This window comes from Engystomops pustulosus, chromosome 4 (assembly GCF_040894005.1).
Source record: "Engystomops pustulosus chromosome 4, aEngPut4.maternal, whole genome shotgun sequence".
Taxonomy (NCBI): domain Eukaryota; kingdom Metazoa; phylum Chordata; class Amphibia; order Anura; family Leptodactylidae; genus Engystomops; species Engystomops pustulosus.
In genome coordinates, this window is record NC_092414.1 from 172,132,128 (window position 1) to 172,145,483 (window position 13,356).

General features: G+C 40.3%; 1 protein-coding gene across 6 annotated transcripts in view; it reads left to right on the forward strand.

Moving 5' to 3' along the window:
- Positions 1-13,356, forward strand: part of MCTP2 (multiple C2 and transmembrane domain containing 2) — a 98,388-nt gene that overhangs the window by 47,904 nt on the left and 37,128 nt on the right. For 5 of the 6 annotated variants that reach the window (XM_072148565.1, XM_072148564.1, XM_072148566.1 and 2 more), the window contains 8 exons: positions 2,910-3,052; positions 3,140-3,216; positions 4,840-4,951; positions 6,180-6,218; positions 10,574-10,738; positions 11,822-11,952; positions 12,809-12,995; positions 13,128-13,221. In XM_072148565.1, coding sequence (XP_072004666.1) covers positions 2,910-3,052; positions 3,140-3,216; positions 4,840-4,951; positions 6,180-6,218; positions 10,574-10,738; positions 11,822-11,952; positions 12,809-12,995; positions 13,128-13,221 — 948 coding nt within the window. Of the gene's footprint in view, positions 1-1,746; positions 1,767-2,909; positions 3,053-3,139; positions 3,217-4,839; positions 4,952-6,179; positions 6,219-10,573; positions 10,739-11,821; positions 11,953-12,808; positions 12,996-13,127; positions 13,222-13,356 lie in introns of those variants that run through there. The other variant, XM_072148569.1, reaches the window with a different exon arrangement.

The following is a 13,356-nucleotide window of genomic DNA, read 5'->3' on the forward strand; positions in this document are numbered from 1 at the left end:
CAGGGCTTTTTTATTCCCCCATGATTTTCCAGTAGTTGTTGAATGAGCTAGCAGTCTGTCAGGCCAGTCATTTTCTATGGGATGAGCGGATATCTTCATCCGTGCCATAGACTTGGGATGCCATTCACTTCCTTCTAGTTGCTGTCTCCTGGTGATGGGAGAACTCCTTCCCAAGCAGTGATGACGAGTTATTAGACAAATGTGCCTTTATAGAATTTTTGCCTAATACATAGACTATGAAAACTTTTCAAAGACTGAAGCGCAGGTAGTCCTGCAAAAGGGGAAGCTTTCCACTACCATGCAACTGTATTAAATGGTTAGGTACTAAGGCCTCCTGTTCTATGTCTGACGTACATTTATTGGTCTAAGGGCCATACTGTCATACTGTTAATTTTAAGGGGCTGTATTAATAGCCAGCACTTTAAATGCACCGAGAACCGCAGTACAGCACAAAATGCCAACACAGAAATTATAAATGCCTCAGTACAGCAATAAACAATAAATACCACCCCAGCAACCAAACACGACATTCATAGCAGACAGAGCACATAATAATCGTACATGAGACCCCCAGAGCATAAAACTACCTCCAGACAAGTACTGGAAACCCTTGAGCATAAAACTGAAGACCCCATAGCATACAAAAGAAATCCTCTCCTTTCCTGGTTCTTTTGTCCACCCTGCACAACACTGCAGCTTTTTCTTTCCCGCAGGTGCCACTTTGTTCTATGTCCCGTGTTGGTTGTATGTGGCAGCATTGGGACCTGGAGCAGAACTGTGTCAGGAGCAAGGAAGGACATGGGAACAGTGCAGTACAGCCGACAAGTACTTGCCACTCCTGGGTCCTCATCTCCGAATGCTCTGCTCTGGGTCCTGACTTTGACTCTTGCAACCCGCGACAGAACTCAGGACACAGAGCGGAAGGACCCGGGAGCAGAGAGGAATTACTGCTGCCTGACCTCCTGTACCAATGAACGCTTACATCAGTTCTTGAAGTGCTCATTGGACTCTGACAGTCAGCAGGGTTCGAACCTCAACTTGTGCACTCCTGATCCCCCTTTTAGTGGAAATGAATGTGTTCTGCACTTTATGTACATGCTCAGGAGTGAAGCTCCTCTGCTATAGATTAGCAGAATAAGCTCCCTAAGCTTGCCCATCGTTGCCATGTACACTCCCTAACTTGTATTTTGTGATGTTGGCCTTTTCAAGGGCATATTATATTATATATCGCCTGTCTTCTCAGCCCCTTTTCACATAACTACAGAGGAAATTTTTTATTTTTACAATTCCCTTAAATATTTCTTACTCTTACAGAAGGTGCTGGTAGTTTAGTTGGGTAACAGCTGGTGATGGTCCCTCCAAGTTATACCTTTAGGTGAAGCCCCAACTCTCGTTCTGCTCAATAATTGATTAAATTTGTTTTTATGCAGGATTTTTATTGGCTGGTTTGTTAGCGTGAACATTTTCGCACAAACCTGAAAGAGAACAATGATCTTTCTTGTTTACTTTTAAAAATGTGTTGCTTGGTTTAGTGTTCATTTTACATGTGCGATCTTTTCCATTCTGTATACATTGCTTATGAAATGTTTTTAATTAGATTGATAATATGTGAAGACGTGGGTCTGCTTGGTGCCTCTGCCCTGGTGTTCGGATGACGGGCTGTCATTGATGTAATCTGTAGGCAGGCTGTGCATCGCTCCGCTGTAGATCTGCCTCCCATAAGCAGCTAGTTGAGATGTTACTGTGCCCGACAGTAAGACAATATGGTGAGATGCCACAGCTTTGTGTGTTCCTCCCCAATTATTCTCTCCAACAATTAACGCCGTGCTAACCTGACACATTTCCTGGTTCTTGCTTTGTAAATCAATGCCCCTTCTTCTATTAATTCCAGACATTAATATTTTGTTTCACGCGAGGTCCGCCATTCACCCGTCAAGCAGTGTGAACATTATGTAGCTGTCAAGATGCCTGGGGATTACCCAGCATGCATTGCTTGTGAGAAAGTGACACCATGGAGGCCTACTTTTGAGATGTTTATTTTGAGAGTAAGCTGACAGGCATGAAGTCCTGATCCCAGAGTAGCAATCTCATTTAATTAAAGCCCTCTTTTTATTAGAGATTTTCCCACTGTTTCCTTCTTTTCTTGCTTCTTTTTTATTTAATATATATATCCCAACAATTGTGAATCCGAATCCTAGGACACAGTGGGTTTTTTTTTTTTTAAAGCTCTTAGATGGTGTAATTGGCTTCCTAAGTGTCTGTGTCTCTTTGTAATTTTTTTTTTTTTTTTTTATTATTCCTTTCGAAATGTACTGCTATAATTATTTTCCTTTTATTTTTAAAAAATGTTGATTTGTTTTTAGTGTTAAACAACACCACAACAACCCTCAACATTCATTATTATTATTATTATTTATTATTATTATTATACAGCCAAAGTCATCTGGTGGTTGTATGGTTTTCTGCTGAGTTTTTCTTATGGCAGAGGGGCTAGTCTCCGTCTTGTATTTTAAGTCTGTCTCTTTATTGAGTATCTGTTGAGATGTGGTTTGGCAAAACCAGAGCACCTGCCCGAACAACCGTACCTCAATGGATCAATGGAGACTAATGTGCAGCTGCTTGCAACAAGGAACTTTATTTTTTATGTCTCCTGCGCATAACCGTAACTGGGAGATGGGGCTATGAGCTAGTCACAGAAATTGCGGCTAGCTCATACTCTCCGTTGAATTCTCTTATGCAAAGTCATGGTGCGGTGAGGCCGCTGTTTCGGATGGCCACATCAGTTTTTAGAACAGATTCCTCGATTCAGCAGATGGTCACGTGCATAGCCTTAGACTGGTGATTCATGAGGTGTTCATCACTTTATTAATGATGGATCTTTAATCCACTATCATTTTCCCTTTCTTTAGGTACCAGTGATCCTTATGTGAAGTTCAAGCTGAATAAGAAGACCTTGTACAAAAGCAAAGTCATTTATAAAAACCTCAACCCAGTTTGGGATGAGAAATTTGTTTTGCCTATCCAGAATCTGGAGCAGAAGCTGCACATCAAGGTGACTGGATCCTCGGTAGAGTTATCATCGGTTTATGTTTTGGTTTTAACATCGCTTGTTTCTAACTTTGTACATTTGTACATCCAGGTTTATGACCGGGACCTAACCACTGATGATTTTATGGGATCCTCTTTCCTTGATCTTCAAGAGCTTGAACTGAACAAGTATGTACTTTTAATCATAATACTCTGCTTTTTAAAGTTAAAAAAAAAAATAAAATCAATTTGTTAGTTTGGTCATACAGAGTATGTACCGTATTTTTCGGACTATAAGGCGCACCGGATTATAAGGCGCACCTTCAATAAATGCCTGCTAAAACGTCTAGGTTCATATAGAAGGCCCACTGCCTGAAAAATTAGAACACTTAAAATGTCAATATTTATTAAATATATTAAAGTGTTCTAATTTTTCAGGCAGTGATTTTACACATTTGAACACAAATGCAGCATATCCATGTTTCTCTCAAACAATTAGCTCATATATAAGGCGCACCTGATTATAAGGATGAATGACAAGCAGGTGACAGGCCTGTGCACAGCTCAAGGCAGCTGTTGTCTGTAAGTACGGTTCATATATAAGGCGCACTGGACTATAAGGCGCACCTTTGCTTTCTGAGAGAATCAAAGGATTTTTAGTGCACCTCTATAGTCCGAAAAATACGGTAACCGGAATTAACAGGGAGGAAGTAAAGGGCTGCAGTTTTTAAAGTTTTATTCTCCTTTGAAATCCCGTGTACAGCACTGTCTACATTGACATTCTAGCACTGGCTGCTGTATTGGCTGAATAGCAGCTATAGTTGAACTGATCTGTTTAGGCGTTTTGGGCATTGTCCGGGTGTTGTATATGTGAGTTACTTTCTGAAACTTCTATATACTCGGAGTGCAATAAACTCAATACAGCGGCACTGTAATGCACTTTCTCTCTCACAATGTACATGGGATTCAGAAAACTGATTGGAGCATTGATGTCAGTTCTGCCCCAGTGAACTGAGTAAAGAGGAGATATTTGATATTATGAGGAGGTTAGGAGCATGACGGAGATGTAAAGTATTGTGCATTCCCCCCAAGTGCCAATGACTATGGGAAACAAACTGTCTGAGCCGCAAACTTGGGCAGGAATCGGACCTGCTCGAGTGGTCGCTCCTGCATGGTGCTGTGGAATCCATGGCTCTGCGTGTGAGCACAATGGGTCTGCTACGAGTTGATGAAACCATAGCGAGTACATGGCCAACAAAACCAGTTTGTGTACAGGGGCTTTCTAGTGTAGGCCTAAGGTTAAACTTAAACTTGGTGATAGACTTTTATTCAGTAGGGTCACACCCTGTTTGCTCCACTTTTTGGTGGCACTTTGTGTCACCTTATGAGTATTTGCTTAGAAGTCAGATGTGAAGCCATGACTTCATTAGATGCAACATGGAAAAAGTGCACAGGAAAGTTGTGTAGAGAGAAATGTTCTTACCTGGCATTTCAGTGCCGCTGGTGTAAATACCTTTTTTGGCTCCTCTTATGGCCGGCAGCTTGTGCTGTGTCTTGGACCTGAATAATGACAGACTATTGGGATTTCATTATGACTGTCAATACAGTTTACCGAGCTGCAATATGTCAGAATAATGTGAGCGTTGTTTTCTGAGCGATGGAGCGTGACACATTCTGGTCTTTCCAATGTAACTGATGCAGAAACTCCTTGCTGTTCAGACGATCAGGCAACATTCCTTGTGAAATACTGGTATTTACCGATTACTTGGCCTTTTTTTTCTCTCTTTTTAATGTGTTTATTTTTCCTTGTAGATCTTCAGAAAAAGTGTTCCGGTTGGAAGATCCTAATAGCTTAGAGCAAGACATGGGGGTGATTGTGGCAGATATCTCTCTGTCCATCAGGTTGAGGGACTCGAAGAATAATGTAAGGAGTTTTTTTTTATTCCTTTGTTGCCACTTAGTTGCACAATAAAATATATTCACTAGAGACGAGCGGCCCTGAGGTGCCGGTTTGGCGTTTCAGTATCCAACTCCCTTCTCGCATGTATTGGTGGATTTGTTGTTGCCTAGGGGGATATTCCTAGCTATGGCAATGTCTGGTCTGGAGGAACGTACCCAAACACCGTCCTGAACCTACATCTCTGGTCCACACATCTCTAATCTTCACCATTATTTTCCCACCTATCTAGCAATAAATTGTTTATTGATAGGAGGAATTGTCCTGTAACCTGAAGCAATACTGTATAAACCCCATCTAAAGCTGAGAATACTGTAAATGAACCTTCCCTCAATGTAAATGATTTTTCCTGTTCCATAACCAAACTGCAGTAGAAACCTCTTTTAAAAAAAAAAAAAAAAAAAAATTAACAACTTGAAAATCCTTTGTCCTATTGGGTCAGAATTTAGACCCTACATCCACTGGACCCAAACCAACGAAGTTCAGTATCAAACCCGAAATTTGCTAATGGGGTCTGCTCATACTTTGTAAGGACTTATTTTCAATGGATCTCCTCTTATTTTTTTCCATGACAAAACTTCATTCTTGAACAAAAAGAAAATCAACGTTTGCGCACATATTATGTCATTCTCTTATTGTCATAAGTCTCCAAACTCAGAATTTCATTGTGAATGTTTGGTACCTTCCTCCTTTAGCTCCTTTCCCTGCAGCTCCTTCTTCATGCTGCCTTCAGGTGACCGGCTGGAGGGGTATACATTTCAAACCGATATAACTTTTGTACCGTTGCAGCTAAACGCATAGTTTTGGTGTTATTTTAAAGTGAAGATTGAAACAGACACAGAAATATCCACAGATACATTTACAGGTGGAGACTTTGTATTGGAAAATGTGCACTCCTGACTGTTAATGTAACAGATATATTTTGTGGCCCCCAAAAACATAATTCCTGGCTGAACGTCAAGGGGTCATTTAAACAGGAATGCAACATTTGACTTTACTGTTCCAAAAATGTCAATTTGTCACTGCAGCCAAATATCAGGCAGTGTACAGGAGATACTGTAATGTAGAGTTTTTAGAAGCCCCATTATAGGTAAACGTTTAGCTTATTACCGGTATTTCTAATCCTGATCTCTTTATATGGTTATAAATTTCTTGGTCGGAGGATTTGTAACTCTCCTTGTCTTGTTTCTTGCAGCAGAGATGGTCATCACGGAAAAGAATTGGCATGTCAAAGGCAAGTTCTCTTAGACATGTTAAAAAAAAAAAAGTGGGACGGTTATGGTAGTGTATTGTCTTGTATTGAAGATTAATTAGTCCTCTAGAGCACATTCTGTAATATATGGACCCCTCCACCCTGATATTCTTCTGGGGTGGGGATGCATTAATTTTATTCCAAAAAAGTATTTTTTATAAATTTTAGTTTTAATGACCAATATTTATATCAAATTCATAGGGGTCTGTAGCTTAACAAATCAAAAGGTGGTGCAATCTATCCAGCTGCACTGGGCATGGTCTGTCATTAACATTGCAACATTTCGGAATCATTGTTGGGTAGAGCAGGTATCTGCCCACTGGATCCATTTAACTCTGCAGTTGATGTATTACCTGCAAATGGCCAGCAGAGGGAGGCAAAACCTTATCTGATCCATTATAGAACTCCAGCCTCTGTCCTGCTGGGAAGAGTTTACAGTGTATGAATGTATAGCAATTTAACACTGTAAGGAATTTCCCACAATGCCCTGGAACATGTGACAAACAGTTGTATGCTGTAGTTTATTGATTCTCCTAGTGCACTAAAACAGCAGTACATCAATAACCATCTTTAGTTAGAAAACCCTGGGTTGTAGAGGAGTACTAGCAGTTAGCAAAACAGCCCTGACTCCGGAGCGGAAAAAATGTGAGCGTGGGGAATACTGGTTTCACGGGAGAGATGAGAGGCTGCGAAAATATCCAGCAAGAGAAATTATGTACTTTACAGGCCTTTAATGCATCGTGTGTGTGGGTGTGTGTGTGTGTGTGTGTGGTTGGGGGGGTGTTTAAAAATAAAAGTATTTATAAATAAATGGAGACATTTGACACCTCAAAGTTTTAATTTCTGCTAGGGTTTTTCATTGTTTGTATTGTATATTGACCACAATGGGGTTAGTCTTTCATGTAGGAAGTCCAGTAATTTGTGGACCAAAATGTCCTGTGTGTCCTGTCTGAGCCTTCAGCGTGGATGTGTAGAGGTGTCGCCCCCCAGTGGTCATTTATTTATCGCGTCCTGTGATAACTTTTTTGGGATTTTATTTTCTTCATATGGAGAAGGGAGAGGAGGGGAAACCTTCCCCCAAGAAGATAGTTTTTGTAGAAGGAGCTTGGTTCTGTCCGCCACAATTACTTATGAGAATCCAAACAAAGTTGTGAATGCAGAAGTTCAGAGGTTTTTTTTGTGATAAAATATTTATAGACCCCCTAAGCAAACACCAATCATTGCCACAGATCAGCAGCTATCAACAGCTGATATCCAGAGAATGAAGCAGGAAGCAACAGCTCATTGTGCATATAGTGGCCAAACGGAGTCACTGCAGCTAAACTTTTCAGATAAATGGTAGCATAGTTGCGGTAAACTTGTCTGGCCATTACATGGAGAAATGAGCTGTCTGTTTCCAGTTTCATCATCTGTACATCTTAGTGTTGTAGTTTTTCTACAACAACACTAAGTAGTTCCTGCAAAAAAATAGTGGTTGCCCAGAGGTTGAAAAACAGCGCCACACCTGACCTTGGTTTGTGCTGGTATTGCAGCTCCGCTGTATAGAGATGAATGGAGCTTAGTTGTATTACCACACATGACCCATGGTCAGAAGAGGAGCTGTTGTAGGACGAAAAGCAGTCATGTTTTTCAAGCTTGGACAATCCCTTTAATCTGAAGCTGCAAAATTACCATAATAAATTGAAATTTAACCCACCATATAAATCTGCAAGTGAAATGCATCTGCTGCAAATTTTATTTGCAATTAGTCCCATTAATTTATGTGCAGCTTTTTAGTAGCACATGGATGATATTCTCTATGTTGCTGTAAATGCCTCAGATTTCTACAGTATTATCTGTTCCGTGTGTTGATACCCAAGTTCTTCTATTTTCAAAAGTGAATGAATGTAATGATGACGTTTTGGCAGGAGACGGGTTAGCTTGGCACTGTTGTAAATGTATATCTGCAAAATGGGTCAGATCTGTCTTTTGGGAAAGTGTAGGCAAGAAGCAGAAGGGGAAAGAAAAAAAAATGAATGTAACATGGAAAGTATCACTTCAAACATGACTGCATTAAACACTGAAATGTTCAAAGTACGACCGAGAAAGATAAAGCCTTTGATGGGAAGTGGATGTTTCCCAGGGACATTAGAAGCAGTAATCCAGATGTTGTAGTGTAATGCAATGAGTGTCCATGGATAGATGCCGAGCGCAGCCAAGGCCAGCCTGCTGTAGGCCCTACCCCTCCACTCCCATGCTGTTCTGCCATATGGAAGTAATCTCCAGTCCCTTTTAATAGTCAGCGTTGGATTCCGTAGTCACAAAGCTCGCACAGCTAAGTGAAGCTGCTTTATGGACAAGTTAGATAGAAGCACTTCCAAGATAAACACTGAGCTTGAAATTAGGACATACCAAGCCGCAAAATTATTTTAGGACATATTTCATAGACGGAGCTGCCATTTCACTGCAGCAGCTGCCAGACTGTAGGATGCGGCTTTGATCCCCAGCGCAGGGATGAGTGGAGAAAAGGGGGACGTTTTACTATAATTGCAAATAAAAATTTATTCTGACCTCCAGGTGTCCATAGCTTATGTTACCAGATCTATCAAGACTAAAGTACCAAATGTCCTTTAACCCCTTAAGGACACTTTTAAAATTTCCATTTTTCACTCCACTATAGCCACAAGCCAAAGCTATTTTCGTTTTCTGTTTCCAGAGCTATGTTAGGGTTTGTTACTCTGCGGGACCAATTGTATTCCCTAATGGCACCATCACCAACTTCATGCAGTGTGTTGGGAAGCTGGAAGCCAAATTCAAATGTGTTCAAATAAAAAAAAATAATAAAATGACTCAAATTTGAAGGTGTTTGCACCATTACTTGCGCCTGTTGGTAGTGGGTGTCTACTGTATTAGAACACGCCCGTTTCCAGTATTACTAAATGAGGAATTTCGATGATGAATATCAGAGGAACCACGCAATTCAAACTGTAAATACATTTTTCTCCAATTGACTTTACAACAACCAAGTACTCAAATGTTTATAGGCCTATTGGCAAAAATCACAATTTGTGCAATACTATTATAATTACTCTTTATTCAAAAACATTGAAAAAAAAACCAACAGTCGTTAGGGTCCAAAAATATATAATAAGTTTGGTAATATAATTACAGCAGTGTCCACAATGTCAATATTATTAAAGGTGGATGATGATATGGCACAATCCAGCACAGTGGCTCCCTAAAAAAAAAAAAAGCACCCAGTTTTCAACACTGCTAAGCAAACATACTAACCCATAAAAGACCATTGGCCACGAAGGTAGTCAGACCAGACCCCCACCACAGCAACGCTTATCAAGTACAGGCGGTCCCCTACTTAAGGACACCCGACTTACAGACAATCCATAGTTACAGACAGACCCCTCTGACTTCTGGGGAAGCTTTCTGAATGCTTTACTATAGTCCCAGACTGCAATAATCAGCTGTAAGGTGTCTGTAATGAAGCTTTATTGATAATTCTTGGTCCCATTGGAGCAAAAAATGTTTAAACTCCAATTGTCACTGGGCCCAAAAACTTTTTTGTCTGGATCTACAATTATAAAGTATACAGTTTCGACTTACATACAAATTCAACTTAAGAACAAACCTTCAGACCCGGGGACTACCTGTACAGCCATCTACTTCCTCAAGGTGTGTGCCGTGCAGGGGGGCCAAGAGCTTGCTTATATCAGATCTGATTTTTGGACCATGACCTACACCACAGTTTGGTCATAAGGACTTAAAAACTAAAATGGCAAGTTTGTTGAATAAAGTTTTATTTAAATGAAGATTAATTTTAGAAGTATTGAAGTATTTTTTTTTTGCTAGTGTAATTTATAGTATTTGAGATACAATAAGTGCATAATTCTGCTCCAAATGGAAGAGCCAGGAGCCTATTGCTCCCTTTACCGTCATGGCTTTAATCTGCATTGATGTCCCAAGGGTGTCTGTGTTGCCCCAGGCAGTAACTTGGTTGTATAATGCCGTGTTCCCCTGAGTGTAGTGGAGCATAATATTTGGGGCTAACTAAAGGGGAAGCTCCTCCAGTAAAGTAAAGAACATTTGCAACCAGTATATGTCTAATGTATAAAATCATCTAGGGTGGATATAGCAAAGTTTTGAGGATTTCAATGAGAAAAAGAGGTCGGAATGGCTGATAGGAGAATAAATGTCAACCTGGTTTGACGGCAAACCGGCACAAAATATGTTAATAAAGCTTTAAGTGGAGATATGTTCTTTATGCTGTATAGTGTCCATCCAGACTGGTAATGCATGTATGCTGCTTATGTTAATGTGGTTTTGTTCTACATTTGTTGCATTAGACGACATCCATGCAGTCTCTGCAGCTATCGGAGTCCCTAAGAAAGAACCAGCTCTGGAATGGAAGTGTCAACATAACGTTACTGGAAGGGATAAATCTTCCTGATGGCTGTGCCTTCGATACCTTTGTACGCTTTAAACTTGGAGATCAGAAGTACAGGAGTAAGGTGAGGTGTGGAGCTATAATAGAGGACTGGCTACGGATGGGAATTTTACTTTCATACATTCCTTATACAAACTTTTTCCATTGCTACTCCGTTAGAGGACAGCATTAGCAGAAATCTGCAGAACTATTATTTCTCGTATAGAATATAATGCCTTCTAGGCTGGTTTCCATCTTAAATCCCTGGTCACCTGTTGCCCAGGTATCCTGGCTATTAAATAGTTGTACTGCTGGTTGATAATGTAGTCATTGGTATAGACAATGTATAACTTTTGTAAACTGGGTGGTGGAGGGACATGGGAAAACCCAAGCACCAGACAATAGCAAGGTGTTCCTATTATAGTCACCCATATTGTGCTTACCCTAGTATAACTTTCCACTTGTGTCTGAGCTGCGGGTCACCGGAACCACCGGGAGCCACTTTCAGGACTTCTTGTGATGTCTTCTATTCAGAGGACTTCCTGTGATGTCTTCTATTCAGAGGACTTCATGAATGTCAGAGGCTCATTACTGACTGCGAACAACAACCGCATGTCCCTCCAAGTAGTGACATATGATGTTCACAGAGAGTGAGTACTTTCAGTAATGAGTGTACAACAACCTAATTGAGCAGAAGTCTGCAAGAAACCGGAAGGCAGAGAAAATGCCAAAAGTGACTGCTGGTGGTCATGTGACCCACGTTTCCTCTGAAGGGCAGGTTCAATATAGGTCACCATATCAGGTTCTTACTTTGGTAAACTTCTCATTTGTGCCCAATCCCTGCTTCAAGTACTTATTAAGTTTAGTTTCTGTGTGGGGATATTTGCGATATAGGGTGATTCACTGTTACGCTCCCAACTTCTAAGCACCTTTATTTCCATTTTTATTTCCAAGAAAAAGTAATTGCAGCTTAAGACTGAGGCTTTATCTTGAAATTCGTACAATTGTCCTGTGGTGTTTCTTGAAGAACGTGGAAAACCTTGCTTATACTGAAACTTGTCGCCAACTTTTTGTAACCTTGGAACCCTTTCCTTTTGTAGCTTAAACTCTTCCTTCTGTGTCCTGCTTTGAGCTTTTTTGCAGTCTTATCCTTGCCTTTGTTTTGTAGACATCATGCAAAAGCACAAATCCTCAGTGGAGGGAGCGATTTGACTTCCATTACTTCTCGGACAAGATGGGGGTATTGGACATTGAAGTATGGGGAAAAGATAGTCGAAAACATGATGATTTGTTGGGATTGTAAGTATGTAGCTGTATGTATGATGAACACTTAGCAGAAACTGTGTGTTGTGAACATTTGGCATGACCTTGTTTCACCAAATTCTTATCGGACTCCTTCCCTCCTTCTTCTTGACTTGCTTGTTCACTCAATATTCTCTACTTAATCCACCTTGAGAGTTTAGGGAAATGTTTCAGATTTGTAAAGTATTGGTCAGGTAGGTCACATCTCTGTCCAGCATACAGGTAACGAATGTATAAACAGTTTATTCTAAAGAATTACATAACACTTTGGAAAGCCCTCTTGAGTTTTCTGATATGACATGGGCTACCAAAGGATGTAATGTTCTTGTCATATCCATGTTGGATGATGCTTTTGGCCACTTCATCAGAATCTAGATCGGGCTTCAGTGCTATATTGATCCTTCTTGAGTTTCAACCCTAACAGACGGACATGCGTTGCTATTGTAGAGCTCTAAGACAGAGGCAATTATAGTACACTGAGCACTACTAGGTGATCTAGATGGTGTAGTAAACAAAAAATCTATAGTAAAGAAATTCTCAATGTAGATTGTGACATAATGTCAGTTGATTCTCAAATATTTCAAGTTGGGAAACTTTTGACTGAATCTCTGTGAAGACCTTAGTGTCGTGTTGTCATGCACAATAAAGAAATTGGCACCTGGTAAAAGCTTTGTGGTCATGATAAATCATCCGTTATCCCATTTATGACTGAGACTGCATATTCTTTTATCTTTTTTTGCCAAGATGAATGGATGGTAATTTATGAGAATCTTTTAGCTATGTTATGGAGTGTGATGCTGTGTACTATATGGCTGTCCATGTGTTAAATCTGACAATGTCCCTTTTTATTTAGGTGTAAAGTGGATATGGCCGGACTGCCCATAGAGCAAATTAATCGCCTAGAAGTGCCTTTAGAGAATAACCAAGGCTCCATACATCTGCTGATTGTACTTACACCATGCTCAGGAGTCTCCATCTCCGACCTCTGTGTGTGTCCGCTGGCGGACCCAGGGGAGAGGGAGCAAATGCGACAGAAATATGTAAGTTTACCAAACTCTTAATTCTGTAAGTGCATATTGTATGTCCTCGAATTGTAAAGGAAGAAACACATCACTTTGACCAATGGACTCCTTAGTAATTTGTTTTCTGGCTGTGATCCTTTTTTTATATAGTGTCTCAAAAACTCATTTCAAAACGTGAAAGATATTGGCTTCCTTCAAGTCAAGGTGTTAAAAGCAGAAGACCTCCTAGCAGCAGATTTTTCAGGTTGGTCAACCCTTCTTTTCTTTTTTTAATTGTTTGAGAACAATTACATCCTAAGTATCCAATGATCCGGTTTCATTTGATTTCTACTTTCAGACAAATTACACCTGTTTCCCAACCATACAACTTAGACAAAAG